We start from the raw sequence: 25,251 nt of genomic DNA, 5'->3' as shown, positions 1-25,251 counted from the left end.
CCGCCGGAGTAAAAAACCATGCGTTAAGGGACTGTGCCCGATGCGGAGGCGAGTGAGGAGAACCTCATCCCACCTGCAAGACTGGTAAGACGTACGCCATGGCCGTGTGGTGGCCTTGACCAGACGCAGCTTATTTTCACTGACTGCCAGCCACTCCTCTTCCCATTGATGCATAACACGAAAACGCAGGAGGGAGGTAACAGCATTGAGGGGGACGGCACAGTCAACAACGTGAGGGAGGGAACACGCATCTTTGGCAGCCACATCCGCCAGTTCGTTTCCCCTAATACCCACGTGCCCCGGCACCCAGCAGAAACAAACCTCCTTCCCCTGCCGTTGCAGGTGGAGTAGGGCATCATGGATGTTCTGGACGACCGTATCTGCTGGATACAAGTGTTTCATGGTCTCAAGGGCTCTCAGGGAGTCAGAACAGATGAAGAACTTAAGACAGGGAACACATCTCATCTGCTCCAATGCCCGCAAGATCGCAAACAATTCGGCATCAAAGATGGTAAACGCCGCAGGAAGCCGTAACTTGACGACTCGATCAGGGAAAACAACAGCACAACCAACAGAGCCCCCCTGTTTAGAGCCATTCGTAAATACTGGTACATGGTCCAGATACTGGTGTAAAATATCAGAAAATAAGGAGATAAAAACAAACGCAGGAGTGCAGCTCCTCCGGTACTCTGACAAGTCTAAAAGGACGCTGGGCCTCTGGAGCAACCAGGGAGGCAGACGAGTAAAACCTTGTCGCTGGGGGGCCACACGCTCTACACCAAAGGACTCAAGCAAATGCTTGGCACGAATCCCAAATGGTCTCGTTGCCCTGGGACGACTGGAAAAGAGACGTTCCATAGGCGGTCGGGCAACGGTAGGGTACGCAGGGGAGATAGGACAGGCAAAGAATTGACACACCCGTCGCACCATGAGGAGTTTCCGCCGGATGGCGAGCGGCGGTTCCCCTGCCTCAGCACACAGGCTGGGGATGGGACTGGTATGGAAGGCACCAGTGGCCAGCCTGATACCCTCATGGTGTACTGCGTCAAGAATCTTCAGATACGAAGGCCTTGCTGACCCATACACGGTGCAACCATAGTCAAGACGTGATCGGACGAAAGCCCTATAAAACTGCAGCAGACGCGCCCGATCTGCTCCCCAGGACCGATGGCTCAGACACTTCAAAATATTCCGTGCCTTCAGGGCCCGCAGCTTGAGGTCTTTAAGGTGAGGCAACCATGACAACTTGGAATCAAATGTGAGGCCCAGGAACCACACATTGTCTCTAAAAGGAAGAACGGTGTCCCTCAGACGCAATTCAGGGGAGGTAAAAAGACGTCAAGAACGATTAAAATGAACACACACACACATTTGTCTGCAGAAAAGGTAAAACCCGTCTTCGCAGTCCATGCCTCTAAGCGCTTTATTGTAAGCTGCAACTGCCGACTAGCAGTGACAAGACTGGAGGAAGAACAGAAAACAGCAAAATCGTCCACAAACAAGGAGCATTGGGCAGGACTCCGGATAGTGGACGCGATACTGTTAGTGGCGACGGCAAAGAGGGTGACACTTAAAACGCTTCCCTGAGGAACACCATTCTCCTGCACGTATAAATCAGATAGCACATTACCAACCCGATATCGAAAGAGGCGGTGGGAAAGAAAGGACCGAATGAAGATGGGGAGACGGCCACGTAAGCCCCACTCATGGAGTTGATTGAGGATAAGGTGGCGCCAAGTAGTGTCATACGCCTTATTAATGTCAAAGAATACACCTAGACAATGCTGGTTACGTAGGAAGGCCTGCTGGATGGCCGCCTCAAGCAGAGTCAAGTTGTCTATAGTTGAACGACATCTTCGAAAGCCACACTGAGAGGGGCTAAGGAGCTGCCTGGTCTCGAGCAGCCAAACCAGGCGACGGTTGACCATGCGTTCCAACTTCTTCCCGACGCAGCTCGTCAAAGCAATACTTCGATAACTACTGGGATGCATTCAGTCCTTCCCCGGTTTGAGGAGGAGAATCAAAATCGCCTCCCTCCACAAGTCAGGGTACGTGCCGGATAACCATATCATATTAAAACAATTCAGGAGAACTTCCTTGGAAGGCAGCAACAAGTGCTGCAGCATGCTGTACCGGATTTGATCATGACCAGGCGCAGTATCATGAGCCACAGACAGCGCCGAATCCAGTTCCCACATTGTGAAGGGGCAGTTGTAGGGTTCAGAATTTGGAGACCGGAAGTCCAAGTGACCCCTCTCGATGGCAGTGCGGTAGCGGCAGAAATCTGGATCACAGTGAATAGTGGCGGTAGATTCCGTAAAATGCATGGCCAGTGTCTGGGAAATGTCTCTCGGCGCCGTGAGGAGACATCCCTGATGCAGCAATGCTGTGACAGGTAGCTGGCTGAGTTTCCCGGAAATCCTCCTGATGGCTTCCCATACTTTTGGAGAACTAGTGGAGCGGGAGATGGAGTTCAAGAACGATTGCCATGACCATCGTTTGCTCTCTTTAATCACTCGCCGCGCTTTGGCCCTTGCCACCAGAAAGGGCGCAAGATTGTCAGCTGAGGGACAGCACTTGAAGCGGCGCAGAGCTGCACGGCGGGCTCGGATGGCTGAGCGGCACTCAGTGGTCCACCAAGGGACAGGACGCCTCTTGGGATGACCGGATGACCGTGGGATTGACAATTCAGCAGCACGGGAGATCACGGCTGTAACATGGTCTACCCATTCGTGGACGCTGGCACGGTGTTCCAAAACAGCCAGTTGGCTGAAAAGTGTCCAGTCAGCTCTGCAGAGGTGCCACCGGGGCGGCACTGGTAATGCCACAGCCTCATCCAGCAGGCGAATCCAAAGGGGGAAGTGGTCACTAGAATGGAGGTCAGCAGCAACCTCCCACAGAGCAGAATCCGTGAGTGCTGGAGGGCAAAAGGAAAGGTCAATAGCTGATGACGACCCAGAAGCAGTACAGAAATGAGTGGGAGCACGAGAGTTGAGGATGCACAGTTCTTCAGACATCACGAGGCTTTCCAGAATGCGACTCCTGGGGCAAGTAGTCGAAGAGCCCCATAAGACATTACGAGCATTGAAGTCCCCCAGAAGAAGAAATGGGCGGGGGAGTTGGCTAATAAGGTCTGTGAGAGCCTCAGAGTCTATCGCATCCTGAGGTGGTAAGTAAACTGAACAGACTGTGAGCCTCCGACCCACAAGAAGGTCAACTGCTACTGCTTGCAAGTCTGTAACGAGAGGGAGCTCAGATGAGGGGTGTATGTCAAGGACAAAAACCGCAACACCACCCTTTGCCCTTTGCCCTTTCCCCCGTCAGATCATCTTTTCGATATACGGTATAGCCCCATAAAGGAGCAGCATCAGTGGCCCGAAAATGTGTCTCTTGGAGACATAAGCACAAAGGGCACTCTCGTACAAGGAGTTGTAATTCGGCCATATGCGTCCTGAACCCATTCAGGTTCCACTGTAATATGGGAGCCAGCGATCAGGGTGGCTGAACTTTCACCCTGCCTCTGTGCTTAGGAGGAGAGCCCGTACTGGCCGGAGATTTATTCCTGGGACGAGGAGATCGCCCCCGGTCGACATCAATGTTCATCAACTCCGATGACGACCCACGGGAGATGTCAGACAGTACGATGGCCTCGTCATTGGACCGACCCTGACTAGTCTCCTCAGGTGGCAAAACCTTCGGCATCTTTGCAGAGCAGAGCCTTGTCAACAGTGGGAGCTTTACTCACCTGGGCAGAAGGCGCCATATGGGGAGAGGCAGGAAGTACCCCAATGTCAGCAACCACGGCCTTGTCCGACGTAGCGGGGAGAACCGCAGGTTGCAAAACAACCGCAGCAGCACAAGTGCACTGGCAAAAGCAGGTATTAGTGCTAACACTAGCAACCTCCATTTGCGTAGCAACAGTGGCCATTTGTACCGGTTTTTTTCAGAGCAAAAGCAAAAGATGTTGTAAACACAGGAGGTTGCATGGCCTTAAAGAGTTTCTTGGCCTCACCATAGAGGATGCGCTTAGATGTTTTAATCTCCTGTATCTTCCGTTCTTCGAGATAGATGGGGCAGACCTGACTCCAGACAGGATGACTCCCAGAGCAATTCACGCACTTCACAGGTGATGAACAATCGGCTCCTTCATGGGCAAGCTGACCACATTTACCACAAGCAGCTATCCCATTGCACCCCAACGTAGTATGCCCAAAGCGCTGACATTTAAAACAGCGCATTGGGTTGGGGAAGTATGGCTGTACTGGCAAACGTAAGAACCCCGCTTTAACATGCTCTGGGAGTCTCGGGCAACTGAACGTGAGAATAAACGAGTCTGATTTGACTAGGTCCCCATCGACTCGTTTCATAATATGCTGCACGTCAACAATACCTTCATCAGCCCACTCAGATTTTAACTCATCTGTGGGGATATCCACCAAGTCCCTACATGTCACAACACCCTTACTATAGTTCAGAGTGGAATGGAGCTCGGTCTCGATAGCGTACTCTCCGAGACAGGTCGCTTTCTGAAGAGAAGCGACTTGACGGGAACTAGAAGTCTCAACTAACAGAGTCACATTGCGCAGTCGCTTCACAGATTTCAGTGTTCCTGCAATTCCCTCAAGACCATTGTGGATGTAAAAGGGAGAAACCCTCTCAAAGCTACCCTCCTTCCGTTTAATAATCAAACACATTTTGATTATCAGCATGTGCTCTGTTACGACAGTCTGATAAATCTCTAGCAACACCAGGCGTTGGAGGACTCGCAGCACGAAGTCGCTTTTTCGATGGGGTGTGTTTTCCAACCAGTGGCCCACCCAATCCACTGGTAGGGGGAAATGTAGAGGTCGAAGAGCGAAGGGTCCATTGCGATCCCACGAGCAGCTAGGGAACTAAAGGTCCTCTCAGACACAGCCCAGCGTGCCTGAGTAAGCCTTATACAACTGGGGTGCGGCAGGTGCCCCAGAGGTTGCCCGCTTGCGACTGTTCCACCCCAACAGCCACGCATCTTATAGGCGTGGAGCACACCGTAAGATTGAGGGGTTTTTATAGAGGTTGGCCTTCCTCGCAATCCAGGTGGTCAAGCCAAGATTACCATTCCCCGCAGCACACAACATTCCACCGCCGCACCATACGGTGGTCGCTGAAGCATGTCCGGGGGTTATGGTGACAGGAGACTGGCGGTGCTGACCAGTCCCCAGCTCAGGACTCCGGGGTCGCCAAGCCCGTACTCAGCAAATGAATGCTGAGCCCCTGGGAGCAGTTTGCAACTGTTCACTGGAACCACTTCATGATTGAAGAAATGTGAATTTTACTTATTGATGTCATTTTCCGAAGCCACAGAACTTGCCTAAAGTAGCAAATGACACTGGTAGGTGCTCTGAGTTGTCTGTCTTCTGTGATGGAAAGTAAGACTGGCTTCTGTCAGCAGCCACTCACTGGGCCACACGAGACTACACCTGTACATTAGATTTACTACAATGTAACTAAAAGACCAGACATACTATAAAACATTGTCAGGAGCAGTTTGCCAGAAAGCAGATGTCAGGATATAGTTTAAGTAAAGGCTCCATATGCTGTATGGCCAGGAGTGAAAAGAAGTTTGTTTACCTGAGGAATCAGTGCCAGCAATTTTTCAATATTTTCACCATTCATTGGTCAGGTGGTTCTTAGTGTCCATAAAACAACCACGAAGATCAAAGACCACTTGACTTGGCCTACCTTACGCAAGGGTATCTGGAAATTAGTGGGGGAGCTTAAGGCTGCTAAAGCAGATCTTAACTCTTGGAAAGGGCTTCTTCAGTCAACATGTGAGCATAATCCCATGGAAAAGTCATTCATTGATTACATTGGGCCATTACTGCAGACCCGCAACAGGAACTGCTATATTTTCTTTGTTATAGACATATTTTCCAGGTTTTTGTGTCTCAGTCTGAGTCATGGAATTACTGTGGCGTTAACCATCCATCATTTGTCTAAAATCTTTTCCATCTTTGGCCCTCCCAGAACTTTGGTTAGTGATAATGCTCTGGCATTTTTATACAAAGACTTCAAGAAGTTGTATTTTGAAAAATGCAGTAAAAGATTGCATGACGATTCAATGCTACTCCCAGCCCTCATTTGTGGAGAGGGTCAACTATAACCTCAAATCTTACACTGATAATGTTCCATGCACGCACTCAGAACAAATGGGATATTCCATACCCTGGATGAATCTAGCATTTAACTCAGTCCATCATGAAGTCGTCAGGGTAACACCCCCATCAATGGTTTTCAGCTGCCCCCCTCAATTCTCCCTGGGTCAATTTGTGGTCCATAAACAATATCCTTCCATACAAAATCACCCCTGAAATTATCCAAAAAGAATGGCAATGAGCCAGGAGCAATATTGTTCTTGCACAACAGAGACAGATGCAGCATTATTATAAGAGTCAGCGCCTATTTAAGGTAAAGGTCAGTGACCAAGTCTATATCTCTAAGTCTGTCGTATGAGCACAGGATGTTGCCATTTTGTGCAAGTTATCACATTGCTTTGTGTGACCTTTTGTGAGGTGAGTAAAAGTACTGAATCCAGTCAGCCTCTTGGTCTGCCACCTCGTTACAGGCAAGATACTGAGGGTACATGTCTCCCAGCTGAAAGGTGGCATCTAACTGTAGTTGTTTCCAAGTCCTTCCCTGGGGGAGCAGGGCTTTGACTGTCAGCCAAGCCGGGTGGACTAGAGGGCATGTGTGGAGAGCAGAAGGGAGTGTAAGAGGACAGCGTTCGGACTGGAGAGCGGCAATCGTGGAGTTACGACTTGGCCAGTCACCAGGAAGTAAGTTGCAAAACTGAGTGCTAGTGCAGCAAGCTGGGGCTAGTTGTTGTGAAATGGCTGTGGGAGTGGGTTTTAGACAGCTGGCTGCCCAGGATTATACACCAAGTCACCTGTATGGTTACTGGGATGCATCACGCAGCTCTAGTCAGTGGAATGCCCTTACCTGCCTGTACCAGGAATGTGCATGTAGTAATCAACCTGGCTATTTTTCATTACTACAGCTTGTGCTATTGCATTGTAAGAAACACTACAAATTTAAAATGTAATTGATTCTGCTGGTATTTGCATTCTGGTAGAAGTTGGCAGTTTGGGTGAATGCAACACAAGGCATATGCAATGGTAGCTTCAGAATGACTGGTATTTCGTAACTAACATTCGAACATGAATCAAGGCCAAGCTGTTGAGCGAACTTTCTTAGTGTTCGTATTCCAGTTTGACTGAGCCTAATAAGAGCAGTTAAAATACATTCTCTTACACCATTTTGGAAACAAATCTGTTTCAATCTTTGGTTATCATACTCTTAAGAATTATGTGACTTCCACATACTGGGCAAATTCATTGGAATGCCTTTGCAGCACAGAAAACTTTGTGGTTTCTTAAGTTGTAAAACTGTTGTGCAGTCTGAATCAGATTTTAGAGTCATTAGAGCACATTGTGCTGAGAGTTTAAACACCTGTACCATTAAGCAGTTTAATTCACAAATGGCAGTTTGCCACTGAAGAGCTTTTTCCATTGAATGGTTAACCAAATCAGTATACATTTTCTGCATAGCTGCCCACTGCTGTCCTGAATTTCTTGTAGTTATTAAGCCTCAAGCAGGTATTTGTTCATAAGTTAACCTTTTTAATTATTCTCTTAAAGAAACTTAATTTTAACAAAATTTTAAGATCTAAATTATTTATGGCCATTTCCAATATCTAAAATTCCAAAGTTTTTAAATATTTTCATGACTTTTCTACTGTCCTATGGTTTAAGATTTTTAAGTACTGAGGACAGTAATCATGATGTTGGGCACCATAAACTGCGTAACCTATGATGCAAAATAAAATTATTTTCTGTGCCAATGTGACTATCACAGTTGATGTAGTTAGTGACCATGACGAAAAAGATAACTCCAACAGGAAAATCAAAGCCCCCTTATGCTAAATCCTGTCTATTACAGTTTCTTTGACCAACCCTGGCAAATGAGCCATTACAAAACCTGTCATTTTCTACAGGGATCCTGACAATAATGCACCTTTTGCTATTCATGTTCACTCCCCCGTCATAATGTATGTAATCAATTTATGAGTTTGTACTGTTTTCAGTATTGAAGTAGCATGGTACTTAAGATTTCAGATGGCTTAAACTTACTCATTATCTTATATTAATTTGGTATTGCTGATGTTTGCAGCACAACTGTAAACTGTACATTGCATAAAACTCTACTACCCCTTCTCTCTCTCTCTCTCTCTCTCTCTCTCTCTCTCTCTCTCTCTCTGTGTGTGTGTGTGTGTGTGTGTGTGTGTGTGTGTGTGTGTGTGTGTGTGTGTTTTATTTATGTTAATATTAAATTTTTTCTTCATTGCCTCTCCTTCTGTGTATTTTTTTCCCCGAAATGTGCAGGTGTCATTTGTCGATGCTTCTTTTTTAAAGGTTTAATGATTTTATTTGTGAAGGGTGTTTATCATTTGCACTGTACACTTAACTGAAGCCAAAGAGTGGAGCTTCACAATTAGAGGCACACTTCACCCTTCATGGCAATTTTCAACAGTTAACAACAGATACATGCTCAGGAGATGGGATGTGAATAGGTCGAAAGAAGCAGAAGTTGTTGAGAGGTTCAGAGGGAGCATTAGGCAATAGAACAAGGGGAAGGAATACAGTAAAAGATGATTGGGTAGATTTAAGAGATGAAACAGTGAAGGCGGCAGATGATCAAACAGCTAGAGAGACAAAGCTTAGTATAAATCCTTCGATAAGACAGGAGATGCTGAATTTAACTGGTGAAAGGAGAAAATATAAAAATACAGCAAATGAAGCAGGTAAAAGGGAATACAAATGTCTAAAAAATTAGGCTAACACGAAGTGCAAAATGGCTAAGCAGGAATGAATAAAGGACAAATGTTAGGACTTAGAAGCATATTTCACCAGGGGTAAAACAGATACTGCCAATAGGAATATTTAAAGAGGACTTTGGAGAAAGGGAAGCAGCTCTAGAATATCAATAGCTCATATGGAAAACCAGTCCTAAGCAAAGAAGAGGAAGCTGAAATGTGGACGGAGTATATAGAGGTCTATACATGGAAGGTAATATTACAGAAATGGAAGAGGACGGAGATAAAAATGAGATGGGAGATATAATACTGTGAGAAAATTCGACAGGGCACTGAAAGACGTTAGTTGAAGCAAGCCCCATGGAGAAGACGACTTTCCATGAGAACTATTGATTGCCTTGGGAGAGCCAGCCATGACAAAACTCTTCCATTTGGTGTGCAAAATGTATGAGACAGGCAACATACCCTCAGACTTCAAGAAGAATATTATAATTCCAATACCAAAGATAGCAGCTGCTGACAGGTGTGAAAATTACCAAACTATCATTTTAATAAGTCGTGGTTGCAAAATCCTGACATAAATTCTTTAGAGAAGAAGAATGGAAAAACTGGTGAAAGCTGACCTCGAGGGAAGACCTGTTTCCATTTCGGAGAAATGTAGGAACATGTGAGGCAAACCTACATTTATAGCATTTGTTGATTTATAGAAAGTTTTTGACATTATTGACTAGGAAACTCTCTGTGAAATTCGGAATGTAACAGGGGTAAAATACATGGAACGAATGGCTATTTACAATTTGTATAGAAACTGGAAGGCAGTTATAAGAGTCTGTGCATGAGAGGGAAGGAGTTGTTGAGAAGAGTGTGGGAGAGGGTCGCAGCCTATTCCCAATGTTATTCAATTTGTACATGGAGCAAGCAGTAAAGGATACTAAAGAAAAATTTGGAGTAGGAATTAAAGTTCAGGGAGAAGAATTAAAAGTCTTGAAGTTTGCTGATGACACTGTCATTCTGTCACAGACAGTAAAAGACTTTGAAGAGCAACTGAACAGAATGGAAATGTATTTGAAGGAGTTTATGAAATGAAAATCAACAAAAGCACAACAAGACTAATGGAATGTAGTTGAATTACATCAGGTGATGCTGAAGGAATTAGACTAGAAAAGGTGACATTCAAAGTAGTGGATAGGTTTTGCTATTTGGACAGCAAAATAATTGATGATGGTCGACATAGGATATAAAATGTAGACTGGAAATGGCAAGGAAAGCGTTTCTGGAGAAGATAAATTTGCTAACATTAAATACTGATTTAAGTGTTAGGAAGTCTTTTCTCGAAGTATTTGTGTGGAGTGCAGCCACATATGTAAGTGAAACATGGACAATTAACAGTTTAGACAAGAAGAAAACAGATGCTTTTGAAATGTGGTGCTACAGATGAATGCTGAAGATTAGATGGATAGATCACGTAAGCAATGAGGAGGTACTGAATAGAACTGGGGAGACAAGAAATTTGTTGCACAACTTAACTAAAAGAAGCGATCGGCTGATAGGACAAAGGACAATAAACAGTTTAGACTAGAAGAAAACAGATGCTTTTGAAATGTGGTGCTTCAGCAAAATGCTGAAGATTAGGTGGGCAGATCATGTAATCAATTATGAGGTACTGAATAGAATTGGGGAGACAAGAAATATGTGGCACAACTTAACTAAAAGAGGGGATAGGACACATTCTGAGGCCTCACGGGATCACCAATTTTGTACTGGAGGAGAGTGAGAGGGGGAGGAAGACCAATAGATTAATACAGTAGCCTACATAGATTCAGAAGGATGTAGGTTGCAGTAATTATTTGGAGAGAAAGAAGTTTGCACAGGATATAATAGAGTGGAGAGATTCAATACACCAGTCTTCAGACTGCAGACCACAACAATAACAGATTGATATACCTCTTGCTCTATCTCGAACACTATAATGATAGCACCCAAAAACCAACCAGACAGGATTGCCATAGCAGGGGATGTTTTAAAGTGCTTATTCCTTAACACTAAAGACACCACCTACTGTAAATTACTAGTAATTCATACATTTGACTGTTTAATGGGTTCATACGGATTATAAATATTGAACACTAACAGTTCCCTGACAAACCCACTATATCTTTATATCAAAATAGAACAGACTGATATCTATCAGAAATATATTGAAAAATACAGATGGCATAAAGTGAATGGATCACATGGATGTACAAAAATAGGGTAGACATCTTAAAAGGGGGGAAATTAATGATTGAAACATATCTATTAAAGTATCTGTGTCCTGGAAGAGATTTGTACAAAACTGACATAGCTGACAAAAACAACACACAACAAACACATACATATTAAATAGGCAGTTATAAGCTGCACATACATACCTGCAATTTATCCTTCCCATCACTGATAATCCTGTTGACCATCTCCTCGACATGATTTTTGTCCTTAATGTGAACAGCTCTACTTAATAAGGCCTTTACCTGCAAAATATAAATGTATCATCTATTTTCCATGTAAGTAAACCAAAATAAAATTATCTGCTGCATGTAAATGAAAGCTGGATTATACACAGTGCACAATTCCTTGTGTGCAACTGGATAATAAGTTAAAATAGAGTCAATACATAGATAAACTTATCAAGATGTTAAGATCAACATGATTTGCTATTAAAAGTGTATCTTGTTACATTTACATGTGTGCGTGCTTATTTTCATCCCTGTCTCCACATTCTCGTACAGAATTATTGTTGGGCAGTGATAGGCTGGTCCATAAGTTTGTAGCATTTTAGTTTTGCATATTGGTATTAAGGTTGCTATGGGTTTGTTTATCAACTGTCATTTTTTATTTGTAGTTCACTGTTGCTATTTCAGTTCACATATTGTCATTTTGTCATTTGGATACAGTGAATGGAGTGTTAAGTGGAGGAATCAGACATTTCTGACATATCCTTCTGTCTGAGTTCAATAGAGGAGTGACAGGAATGGAGGCAACCAGAAGAATTTGGCTTGTGTATGGGGATAATGCCATTAGATAGAGCACAGCAAAAAATAGTTTTCTCGTTTTGAGGAGTATCTTTTTGACATTAATGACTTTCAAAAAGACCTATGAAAACAGTTTAAATGCTAAATCCACAATGATCTGCATTAGTGAACTAGAGAACTGGCAAATGTGATGAACTGTGATCAGTCCACCTGTGGAATTTGCTTGCAATGGGGAAGATTAAAAAATTGGATCTAAGGGTGCTGCATGCTCTAAGCCAAAATCACAGAAAACAGTGGGTAGCAAGTGTGCATCTCTGTTTGCTCGTCATCAAGGCTCACGAGCAACACCGACCATTCCTATTGTGTATCATTACTGGTGCCAAGAAATGGTGTTTTTATGCTAACATAAGGAAGAGAGAGGAATGGTTGAGCCTAAACAAAGCAGCAATTCCCCATACAAAGACCTGTGAGCTTCCACAAAAGATAATGTTTGATATCTGGTGAAACAGTGACAGTGTGGTATACTATGAATTGCTTGGCTGAGGTGTGACCACCGCTGCTGACATTTACTGTCAACAACTGAGATTTCTTGCAGACACAATCCTAGAACCACAACCAGTACAACTGCATGAAGTGATCTTACTCCACTATAATGCCTGTCTGCATTCTGCTAGACAGAAAAAACGCTATGCAGGAGTTGGGATAGGAAGTCATTCCACACCACCTTATTCAGCTGATCTTGCACCCTCAGATTTTCACCTTTTCCACTCTCTATTGAATAACCTTCAAGAAACTTTCTTTACGGATTAAAACGCACATGGCTCGACAAGTTCTTTGCCTCAAAACCACACGATTTCTACAGTTGTGGAACCAAGAAGTTATCCCAGCAATGGCAGGCTGCTGCAAATGGTGGAGGAGAATATATTATTGACGACTCAAGTCTCCTGTTATGCATATCTGTTGTGTTTATTAAACTTATGGAGAAACGATGTGAGCTTAAGCACCAATGTGATACTTTATATGCAGTATTATTACTGGTCAATAAACAGATGATCACATATCTTACAGAAGCCTTTTCAGGTGATCTGAATTCTTGCACTCACTTTCCAGTACATTAAAAGGTCTTCTTTTTTTTTTTTTTTTTTTTTTTTTTTTTTTTTTTTTTCTGATAGTAAAAATTAATGCTAGCAAACTGTGACATATACAATCACAATTTCAGTCTTGGCTTCCTTGTCTAGGATTCAGAATTATGTTATGTACTCTGGCACAAAGTAAGTCAACAAGCTACCATCTAATATAAAGCAAGACATTGTAAATCTCAAAAAATTCGAAAGAAAATTAAAAATATTCTTCATGAGCCACTCTTTCCACAAATCAACTGTGTATTCAGTTTAAAGGGTTTGTAAGTTCTGTTACTTACATGGCAAACAACAGTGTCCATTGTAAAGATGCATGACAAGTAGTAATCTATGGCAAATATTTTCTTTGAAAAATATTAGTATCATCAAGTGAACATTAAACCACCAATAGAAGATCAACATCTGCTTTCTTCCAAACAGCTGGCTACTTTAAATTTAGCTGGCGTAGGCTTGAATAGGATTAAGCAGTGTAATGATGTACTGTATATAGTACACAGACTAAGTTTCTATGATTTGTTTGTCTGTTGTTAACGTATTCCTTGACTCATTTCACATCCCTGAAGTTTCTTTTTCTTAATGGTATCTATAGAACATGGTAAAATGAAAGAAAGAAAGGTGCCAGTTTGGCTACAAACTGGCGAAGAAAATGAGTATTTTGTCATAACAGTAACTGTATTTATTGAGCGTACATTTTGCACACATTTCTGCAAAATAATAATAATAACATCACGTATGAAAAAGTTCCCGGAACTGCACAAGCTTACAAAAGACATTTATAAAAAATCAAAATATAAGACTTTTAGAAAGAACTGCCAAACCAGAGTCGAGATGAAATGTACATAGAAACCAACGTAAATTTGAAATTCTCTAAATTCTCAACATTATTTAAACTGAACTTTGAAAAGACATTCACAAAAGCAGCCATATCAGTACCAATGTCTCGCAAAAACAAATAGATAACAGCAGGTATTAAGAAGTCCTCCCAAACCCTAAACTGATATCAGTGAGCATTGTGCAGCTGTGATAACAATGATTACCAAAGTACAAACGACAATTAAACCATGCAGAAAGTCATATATATGTTCAGTAAATGTGAGAAAAAAATCAGTGCCATATCTCAATGAGGAACTTGAAACTTTCAGCACAAGGCAGCAGCATGTAGAAGAACTAAATTTACAGGAATAGTTGACCATGCACTGGATAGTTATCCACCCAGTAGATCAGTTTATAATGGGAGGAACTTCCATGGTATACAACCACTGTCAAGAAACTGAGCTTACTGCATAATAGCGGTAACACAAAAGTGCAGAGCTGTAGATAGAGAGATGCTGAATGAAAAACATCTGACTGTGAAGAGAACAATGCAATGACTACCGTAGCAGAATATTGTCAAGTGGTCTTTCACAAAACCCAAAGAAATTCTGGTCATATGTAAAGGCTGTTAGGAGCACTAAAGTTAGTGTCCACTCCCTAGATGGTTGGTTGGTTTGTGGGATTAAAGGGACCAGACTGCTACGGTCATCGGTCCCTTTTTCCAAGTACTAAAAACAATCACAGGGAATAAAAATGACTAACAGAAGAGAGCACAGACGACACAGAACAAGAGAAACTGAGACAAAGACCGGACTAAACGAACTAAAATCACACAGAGTGTGACGGTGGTTGGCCGACCATAGAAATAAAAAAGGAAAAGCCAACCACTTGAAACACATTAAAAAATCAGTTTAAAACCGGAGGCCAAAGGCCCGAATCAACACAAAACTATAAGATAAAACAGAAACACTTAGATTAAATGATAAAAACCCCCTGCCCGAATAAAACGTAAAACTAAGTCAGCCGCAGCAGAGTCATCTTTTAAAAGGGCAGGGAGCGTGTCAGGCAGTGCGAACAACTGCCTGAGCACAGCTAAATGCGGACACTCCAATAAAATATGGACCACAGAGAACACGGAGCCGCAGCGACATATAGGCGCGTCCTCACGGCGCAATAAGTGGCCGTGCGTAAGCCGAGTGTGCCCAATGCACAGCCGGCAGAGGACAACAGACTCCTTGTGGGAGACCCGCATGGACGACAGCCACACAGTCGTCGTCGCCTTGATTGGACGGAGTTTGTTGGGCGTGGGCAGACTGCGCCATTCAGCGTCCCAAACCGAAAGAACTTCGCGGCGTAAGACTGCCCGCAAATCAGTCTCCGGGAGGCCAATCTCCAGAGACGATTTCCTAGATGGTTGGTTGGTTGATTGGGGTTGAAGGGACCAAACAGCAAGGTCTTCAGTCCCTTGTTTCAAATGTGGTCCATTCAGATAGTGTGACATCTCAGGAAAGTCAGAACGATAAAAGGGAAAAGGCTAAAAAACATGAAAGTGCAGTCAGGTCATCAATGGTAAAAACAAAATGAGGTAAGTCAGCAAGAGGGCGACCCTCTGCTAAAGGCAGGAAATATTCCACCTCTGAAGCAGTAGAGGCAAGACCACCTGCGACTTAAAAGTGTTCAACCGCTATAATGTAGAAGTGTGTATGGGAAAAGGAGACTAACCAATCCTAAAAAGTGATAAAAACAGAGTAAAAGGGGAAGAAAAGAGGATCTTGGCCAGGGAGGGGAGTCGGGAATCTCCAAACAGCATACAGTGGGAGATACCCCACGCTCAATGCCCTGCCCCAATACCAGAGTGAGATTAAAAACCTTAAAACTGAGAATAAAATCCACTTTCCTGGAGGAAACTGAGAACCAGTTCGACTATCCGGGAATCGTCAGCCAACATTAAAGGTAAAGTGCGAGGGAGGCTGTAGTCAGTACGGAGAGCCAAAAGAAGGGGGCATTCCACCAAAATGTGGGCTACTGACTGGAAGGCTCCACAACCACAAAGTGGGGGTGGCTCATTACACAAAAGGAGGTGGAGGACAGGACAAAGAAGGAAGCTGAAAATCATGGCGAAGGGATGCAAGGTGGAGCCTAACCGGTAAACCCACCCAAGGGCGACATCCATGGTCTGAGAACAGGATAGAATAGGAAGGATGAGTGGGAGAGGAACGGACAGCGATTGCATAAGACACCAGAAGCTGGGACCGCTGAACAGAAAAGGAGGGAGGGGGGGGGGGGATCCCAGCTTCAACCAGGAGACTATCAACAGGGCTAGTAGGGAAGACACCGGTGGCCAAACAGGTACCACGATGGTGGACTGGATCCAGCATGTGCAGTGTGGAAGTAGCAGCCGAACCATAAACTTGACAACCATAGTCCAAGTGAGACAGAACTAAAGCATGATAAAGGCGGAGAAGGATGGAGCGGTCCACACCCCAAGAGGTGTGGGCAAGGAAGTGAAGAACATTAAGTTTACGGAAACATCCTACCTTCAGAAGTCTGATATGGGGCAGCCAAGTGAGCTTGTTGTCAAAAAGAAGACCCAGGAAACGAAACTGTGGGACCACAGGCAATCGTTGTGCATCGAGATACAGCTCTGGATCGGGGTGGATCATAGTACGGTGACAGAAGTGGACCACCCGCGATTTTAAAGGAGAGAATTGAAAGCCGTGTGAGAGGGTCCATGCAGAGGCACGCCGTATAGTTCCCTGGAGTTGCCGCTCTGCAGAGGCCGTCGAAGAGGAACTAACCTAAATGCAGAAATCATCCACATACAGAGCAAGGGCGACCAAAGGACCAACAGAGGCCACAAGTCCATTGATAGCAATGAGGAAAAGAAGTACACTCAATACAAAACCCTGTGGAATGCCAGTCTCCTGGGTCCATGGATAACTAAAAACAGTACCAACCCGAACACTGAACGATCGATGGAACAGGAAATGGCAGATAAAAATCGGGAGTGGGCCCCGAAGACCCCACTGATGAAGTGTAAGAAAGATGTGATGGCGCCAAGCCGTGTCATAGGCCATGCGAAAGTCGAAAAATACTGCAACCAAATGGCAGCGGTGGGAAAAAAACCTGCCGAACTTCAGAGTCCAAGCAAAGTAAATGATCGATCGGAGACTGTCCCTCTCAGAAGCCTCACTGGTAAGGGGACAATAGATCCCGAGATTCGGCTAACATCTGTTCTAGTAACTTGCAAACAACATTTGTCAGACTAATTGGTCAATAGCTTTCAACAAATAGGGGGTTCTTACCAGGCTTAAGGGCAGGTACCACGATGCTATCCCTCCACTGAGAAGGGAAGTCACCCTGGAGCCAAATACGGTTAAACACCCAGAGAAGATGTTGCCGTTGTGGAGCACTGAGATGTTGAAGCAGTGGGTTATGAATAGAGTCTGGGCCAGGGGTCGTATCATGAGAAGAAGAAAGTGCAGAAAGAAATTCCCATTGAGTAAAATGTTAGTTGTAAGATTCTGACTGACAAGGGGTAAAACATAAGGCAGAAGCTTTGGCCCGCTGTTTCCGATGAAGGAAAGCAGCCCGATAGGAGGCTGATGCTGATGCCGCTGCAAAATGGGTCACAAGATGTTCCGCAAGAATCAATGCATCCGTACAAAGGCCATCCGGGAGGTGAAGGCCTGGGAGGGTGGACTGCTGATGGCAACCTTGGAGAGAGCGAAGTGTAGCCCATACCCGTGAGATAGGGACCGTAGAACCGAGGGAAGAAACAAAGCATTCCCAGCATATCCATTTGCTCTGTTTGACTAAATAATGGGCTTTAGCATGAAGGCATTTAAAGGTAATAAGGTTGGCAATGGATGTGTGCCTCTTAAGGTGTTGCAAAGCTCAACGGCGATCATGGATGGCAATGGCCGTACTCCACCATGGGACTTGCCCGCGGTGAAATGGTCCAGATGAGCGCGGTACAGCAAGGCTAGCAGCGCGAACAATCGTGTGTCAGACATGTCACGTAGGACGTCAACAATACAACCCAACAAAGAGGGAGAAACACGACCTGTGCAGTGTATAGAGGTCAATCGGCGTGTTGGAAAGACCATCGGGGAGCGGGAAGGGAGCTAGAGAATCAACGGGAAATGGTCACTATCACAAAGGTCGTCGAGTGGCGACCAGTGTAATGAAGGGAGGAGGGAGGGAGAAGAAAGAGAAAGATCAATGGCAGAAAAGGTACCATGACAGGCACTGACATGGGTAGGGGAGCCATCATTAAGAAGGCACAAGTCGTGGTCTGCAATAAACTGGTCTATGAGAAGACCTCATCTAGATGGAAATGCACTGCCCCACAAGGGATGATGAGCATTAAACTCCCCGAGAAGGAGGAAGGGAGGAGGAAGTTGCTGAAGAAGGGCAGTTAAGGCAGCAGGTGTAAGAGTCCTGTCAGGAGGGAGATAAAGATTGTAAACCATGACGTCAGTAACCAGGTGGACCCTAACAGCAACTGCTTCCAATGTAGTTTGAAGAAGAATCCATGTGCTAGCGACGTCTGTATGGACCAACGTACAAACACCAGCAGAAGCCCGCAGGGGGTCGACCCGATTTCGACAGAAAACACGGAACCCACAGAGGCTTGGTGAGACATCATCAGTAAAACGAGATTCCCGTAGAACCACACAAGCTGCAGAGTAAGACGAAATAAGGGATTTCAACTCCAGAAGGTGACAGTAATATCCATTACAATTCCATTGGATAACCACAGAACGATGATGGAAATGGGGTTGAACAGGCTAAAGCCAGTCATGCCGCCGGATCACCATCCGTCACCAACAAGGAGGGGGCGACATCCATGAAAAACAGGTCAGAGTCTGGTTGTGAAGCCGGGGATGGGAACTCTGGTGACACCAGAGGCTCCTTGTGCCGTTATGTTTCTTCTTCTTTTCTGTTTGAGATCGAGGAGGGCTGTGTGGCATAAAGGAGCCAGCTGCAGCAGGATCGGGAACAGAAAGAGATCGGGCGACCTGGGGGCCGACCGACTGTGGTTCCCACGGTTGTCGTGTGGCAGCAGACTGTTGGCCTGGAAGGTGCTGGGTAGGGGTATCCTGGGAGGGACGCCCTTAACCGGCAGACGCCGAAGAAGTGGGACACTTCTCCAGCTGGGGAGGGGGAGCAGTGCCTGTAGGAGAAGGTGTGGGAGCTGCAGGGGAGGGGGCGAGGAGAGAGGTCCGGGACTGGGGTAAGGACGGGGTGAAGATGTAACTAAAGCATAACTAGACGTCATGGACACAGGGTGAAGACGTGCATACTTCTTATGAGCCTCAGTGTAGGTTAAACGATCAAGGGACTTATACTCCTGTATCTTCTTTTCCTTCTTATATACTGGGCAATCTGGTGAACGTGGAGAATGATTGCCATGACAATTAACAAACACAGGAGGGGGAACACAGGAACTCCCCTCATGGAGTGGACATCCACAGACACCACAGAGAGGGGCCTGCGAACAGCAGGAAGACGTGTCCAAAATGCAAGAACATAAAACACCTCATAGGAGGTGGGATGTATGGCTTCATATCACATCGATAAACCATAATCTTTAGTTTCTCAGGTAGGGTGTCCCCTTCAAAGGCCAGGATAAAGGCACCAGTATCAATGCGATTGTCCTTCGGACCCTTCTGAACACGCCAAACAAAGTGAACACCCCGCCGCCCGAGATTGTCCCGAAGTTCCTCATCAGTTTGAAGGATGAGGTCCCTGTGAAAAATCACACCTTGAATTATATTTAGAGACTGGTGGGGGGTAATGGACACAGCAATTGTGCCAAGATGGTTACAGGCACGAAGGGCCGCAGACTTGGCAGCTGAAGCAGTTTTGATCAACAATGAACCCGACCTCATCTTGCTCAGGGAGTCCACTTCGCCAAACTTGTCTTCAATGTGTTCCACAAAGAATAAAGGTTTGGTATTGGTGAAAGTATCCCCATCAGTCCTGGTGCAAATCAGATAGCAGGGGAAAGGTTTCGCCCATAGCCGACGGGTCTGACCCTCCTCCCAGGGGGTAGCCATGGAAGGGAAGGCCGAAGGGGCAGGAGAAGCAGCACTAAAAGTATCAGTTCCACTCACAGAGACGACCACAGAAGAATGCCCAGAGTTCTGGACCCGTATGTGTTTCATTTGTATAGTGTCCGCCCTGATACCACCCACTCCAATCGGGGCTCTCCTTGTGGGCGCCACCCAGCCACAGCAAGGGCCGTCTGACACGGTGGCCATTGCCGGAAATTCCGGCCAGGATGACAAGCAACCACTCCTAGGGTTACATGAGGAGGTCACAGCTCATGTATCAGTAGTGTGATCCCTGTGTGTTCAGGGGACGCAACCAAAAGGGTACATAGCGACCCCACCACACGGGCTGGCTACCGTGCTGACTATGCACCCTAGCATCAGACAATGACGTGAAAGTAAAGGTGGAATGAACTAGGAGGGTACATGTCGGAGACACTAGGTAAGGTGCTCTCCCCAAATGGCTCACACTATGGAAGAGAAATTTAGTAATGGTGGTCAAACCCCAGAGGGAAACCAGGAAATGCCAAAAGGAAGAGGTGATTACGCAATAAAACTAAATTGCAAAACCAACATAACCAGGAGGATAGCGCGGCCAACATAAGCAAGGACACCAAGAGAGGGAGAGGAGAGGGCGAAGGGGAAGGGGCAAGGAGAGGAAAGGAGGGGAAGGGCAAGAAAATCCAGTCCTGGAAAGAAGGAAGGCTGCAATAGCTCGGGGCCCCATGTTCGCCACGCACGTACTCACGAAAGAACCGTGAGCCCCCTGGGGTGTTCACTCCCTAGAGAATCAGAAAGGAACTGAAACTATGAGTAGCAAAGCAAAAACTGAAATGCTTAATTCTGTTTCTAAATGTCCCTTTAGAAAGGGAAACCCACTATAATTGCACCAATTTCATTCTCATACCACTGAAAAGATGAATAAAATTAGCATTTAATGCCAGTGTTGTCAAGAAACAGCTGAAAGCATTAAAACTGAACAGAGCTCCAAAGAGCAACTAAATTACTGTCAGATTCTATAGTGAATTTGCAACCGAGTTAGTCCCTCTTCTAACTATAATCTATCGTACATCCCTCAAACAAAAACTGTGCCCAGTTCTTCAAAAAAAACAGGTCACACCTGCCTACAGAAAGGGTAATAGAAGTGACTCACAAAACTACCATCCAACATCGTTGACATTGATCTGTTGTAGAATCTTAGGACATATTCTGAGCTCAAACACAATGAGGTATCTTGAACAGAATGACCTCCTCAATGCCAACCAGCACAGATTTCAAGAACATAATCACGTGAAATTCAACTCACAATTTCCTAACTTGACATTTGAAAGCCATCAAGGTAATCAGTACATGCAGTACTCCACATTCTCCGAAAATCATGTAATTCAGCACCACACCTACACTTATTATCAAAAGTACAATTGTATGGGGTATCTTGCAACATTTGTTAATAGATCTGAGGACTTTTCCATAGGGAGGACTCAGCATGATATCTTCGATGGAGAGTCATTGTCACATGTAGAAGTAACTTCAGGTGTGCCCCTGGGAAGTGTGTTGGGACACTTGCTGCTCATGATGTATAATAATGACCTTGCAGACAATGTTAATAGTAAACTCAGGCTTTCTGCAGATGGTGCCGTTATGTATAATGAAATACTACCCGAAAGAAGCTGCACAAACATTCAGTCAGATGATGACTGACAACCTCAGCTGCCGACAGCTGTTGTTGATATACCTCGATGTGGACAGCTGAAAATATGTGCCCCGACCGGGACTCGAACGCGGGATCTCCTGCTTACATGGCAGACGCTCTATCCATCTGAGCCACCGAGGACACAGATGAATAGCGCGACTGCAGGGACTTATTCCTTGCACGCTTCCCGTGAGACTCACATTCCCAACTGTCCGCAATTCTACATACGTATTGTACCTTATAGACATTTGCCCACATTTTCAGCTGTCCACATCGAGGTATATCAACAACACCTGTCGGCAGCTGAGGTTGTCAGTTAGTCATCATTTATTCCAGGGAAAAGCTGCACGGTCATCAACAGTAACTGTTCTTTCGAGAACAAGTTACTGTCTTCGTATATATATTCTGTCAGATCTTGATAAGATTTCAAAGTGGTGCAGAGGCTGGCAACTTGTTCTAAATGTTCAGAAATGCAAAATTGTGCACTTCACACAACGGAAAATTGTAGTATCCTATGACTACAGTATCAATGGCTCACTGTTACAATTGGCCAACTCTTACAAATACCTGGGTATAATAATTTGTAGGGATATGAAATGGAATGATGATCACAAAGGTTCAGTCATGGGTAAGGCAGGTGGTAGGTTTTGGTTTTTGGTGGAATACCGGGAAAGTGTAATTAATCTACAAATGAGACTACTTACAAATCTCACTCTCGACCGGTTCTAGTACACTGCTCACATGCGTGGGACCCATACCAGATAGGAGTAACGGGGGATATTCAGCTCATAAAGAGAAGGGCATCATGTCACAGAGATATTGCAGAGACTGAACTGGAACTCTCTTGAAGATAGATGTAAACTATCCCGAGAAAGTCTGTTAACAAAGTTTCAAGAACCAGCTCTAAATGATTACTCTAGGAATATGCTATAACCCTCTACACATCGCTCAGTAGGGATTGTGAAGATAAGATTAGAATAATTAATGCAAGCACAGAGGCATTCAAACAATCACTCTTCCTGGAGTCCATATCTGAACAGAACAGGAAGAAACCCTAATAACTGACACAGTGGGACAAACCCTCTGCCATGCACCTCACAGTGGTTTATGGAGTGTATATGTAGATGTAGAAGTGCCTCAGTTCCATGATAGAGTCATGAAGAGCCACAGTCTTGAATTTCTATTGTAGGTACAAAAATATTTATAGGAATGTGCTGATTGCTGCAAAAAAGTAATTGACAAAATAATATACAATGCAGAGAATAAAGGCAAAGCAGTCCAAGATGTCATAAGAAAGGAAGATGGAGATACAAACAAAGGCATAACAACATACTGATAGCAGAGGGGGACAAAGTAATAAATGATCCACACTACCCGGCAAACTACATGTATGAAAATTATTCAAGTATTACAGAGATGTTACAGCAAACACTCACAAAAACAATTATGAGACCTGTAAATAATGTTTTTGCTACCAACAACAACACGTGAAATCAGTAAAACTGTACAAAAACTAAAAAAATTGAAAGTCAGCAGGCTTACAAGAAGTATTAATGTGTGTGCTGAAATAATGGATAAAGAGCATACAAGCTCCCTGAAAAAACATAAAGATTCCATCACGTCTGAGAATTTTCCACAGTAAAGTATTTAAATTTTGAAACATGCAAGAGTTGTACTGCTGCTAAAGAAACTTAACAGGATTACAGAGGCGTCCGATTCCACTCGTCTGCTTTGACCCATGCGTCACCAATATGGCAAAAACAACCATTCTCAACATCTCCAATATGGCGCATACGACATCATTACGTAAACACGACAACAAACACAGAAATACATATAAAAAAAACAAACACATCTACCTCAAAAAATATAATCAAACTAATGGGATCAGCTTGGTCAAATTGGGTTTTATGGGTGGGGACAAACTGAATATAAACACATAGACACACACACCACAACCTAAAGCCACACAAAATGATGACATAGAAACAACACAAAATTTCCACATTCTGCTACACTCACAATATCCACAGGAATCGGTCACTTCCCTTCACCTACATAGCTCAACCGCAATTAGTGATAGCACAAAATAAAAACCAACAACACCCAAAAATTATAATTATACCACAACTATCAATCCCACAAAACCAACACTAATAACAAAAATTGGAATCTGACACTTTCCTTGACCTAAATAGGTCAACTACAACTGACGATACCAAAACACACACAGCTACATTGACACATTGGAATAGGACACTTCCCCTGACCTATACAGGCCAATTACAAGTGACAGTCCCTACGACAACATACATTGGAATCGGACACTTTCCTTGACCTAAATAGGTCAACAACAGCTCATGATACCAAAATGCATCTACAACTAAAACATTGGAATCGGATACTTCCCTTAAGTTACATAAATCAACCAGAAGTGATAATACCAAAACATAACACCTACACCAGCGATAAATAACACCATGCCAAAAACACATGAAAAACCCCACAAAACATCACAACTCACGAACAACAGACCACCCCAAAAAAAAAAAAAACTACTTACCGCGCAAAAATTCCGGCACTACACATGTCAGCCATCACAATCAAATGCAACCACAGCCTCAAACACAGTGCCCCCCCCCCCCCTCCCCCACACAAAAAAACAAAAAACAAAACAAAACCTCCCAACCCACCAACCACCTACAAACCCCAACCACCCCCCACAACCCTCACCTTTCCCCCCCCCACCCACCCACCCCCACGAAATAATGGCCCCGCAAACCTATAAACCAGCTGGAGACTTACAGCTCCCATATTTCCTCTTCCCAAACTGCGACTCATCTATCTCGACCACCACACCCGACCCACCCAACTTACCCCTATACTTAACCTATTGTGAACAAACTTCCCTACAAAAAGAAAACGAATCTAAAACTGTCCTCTCACTCACACCAGTCTCATACATACAAAAACTGATGCAGGATCTATAACAAAAATAATAAGTCATTTAAACAATCTCTCTCACGGCCAACTTAGACTTCTTGAACCAGGCACTGCATCTAATGGAGCACCAAAGGTTATCACTTCGGCACTGCCTCATGTAAAAATCCCTGGTCTGAGGCACCGGAATTCTGGCCAACCGCATATTCTCTTTACAGACACTGCACTTGACTATTTCGACCAGCAGTCCAAACATCTGCCAAAATTTTATGAGGGACATCATGTCCTCCCCCATCTCAGCACACAACCACGAACTGTTAAATTTCACTGGCTTCATATCACATCGATAAACCATAATCTTTAGTTTCTCAGGTAGGGTGTCCCCTTCACACCCATACCTAACAAAAGAAGCCAGAAAATAAATTAAAGACCTTACCGCACAACGAACAGCAAACCAATAACATCAATAGATACCGCAATCATAATAAAAAAATTAGGTAACTCACTGAAACTAGATTCTGTTCTGCAATCACAGTCAATACAAATTAATTCACACTGCGACCAACGACGCTCAAATGAACCCAATCCACCTCATAACACGTGGATCATACAGACAGCACCAGAGGACACCACCAACCGCACCAAGACGACATCTACAAACACAACAAACTCAAACTAAACTCCGCGCTGTAACACAACAAGATGACATCTACAAAAACAACCAATTCAAACTAAACTCCATGCT

At 44.4% G+C, this 25,251-nt stretch overlaps 1 protein-coding gene across 3 annotated transcripts in view; it reads right to left on the bottom strand.

Moving 5' to 3' along the window:
- LOC126252018 (7-methylguanosine phosphate-specific 5'-nucleotidase) overlaps nucleotides 1-25,251 on the bottom strand; it is a 102,887-nt gene that overhangs the window by 74,908 nt on the left and 2,728 nt on the right. For all 3 annotated transcript variants that reach the window (XM_049952804.1, XM_049952802.1, XM_049952803.1), the window contains exon 3: nucleotides 11,263-11,361. In XM_049952804.1, coding sequence (XP_049808761.1) covers nucleotides 11,263-11,361 — 99 coding nt within the window. The remainder of the gene's footprint in view (nucleotides 1-11,262; nucleotides 11,362-25,251) is intronic.

The sequence above is a fragment of the Schistocerca nitens genome, chromosome 4, assembly GCF_023898315.1.
Source record: "Schistocerca nitens isolate TAMUIC-IGC-003100 chromosome 4, iqSchNite1.1, whole genome shotgun sequence".
Taxonomy (NCBI): domain Eukaryota; kingdom Metazoa; phylum Arthropoda; class Insecta; order Orthoptera; family Acrididae; genus Schistocerca; species Schistocerca nitens.
Note: the sequence above shows the minus strand (reverse complement) of the source record. Positions and strands in the feature narration are given on the sequence as shown.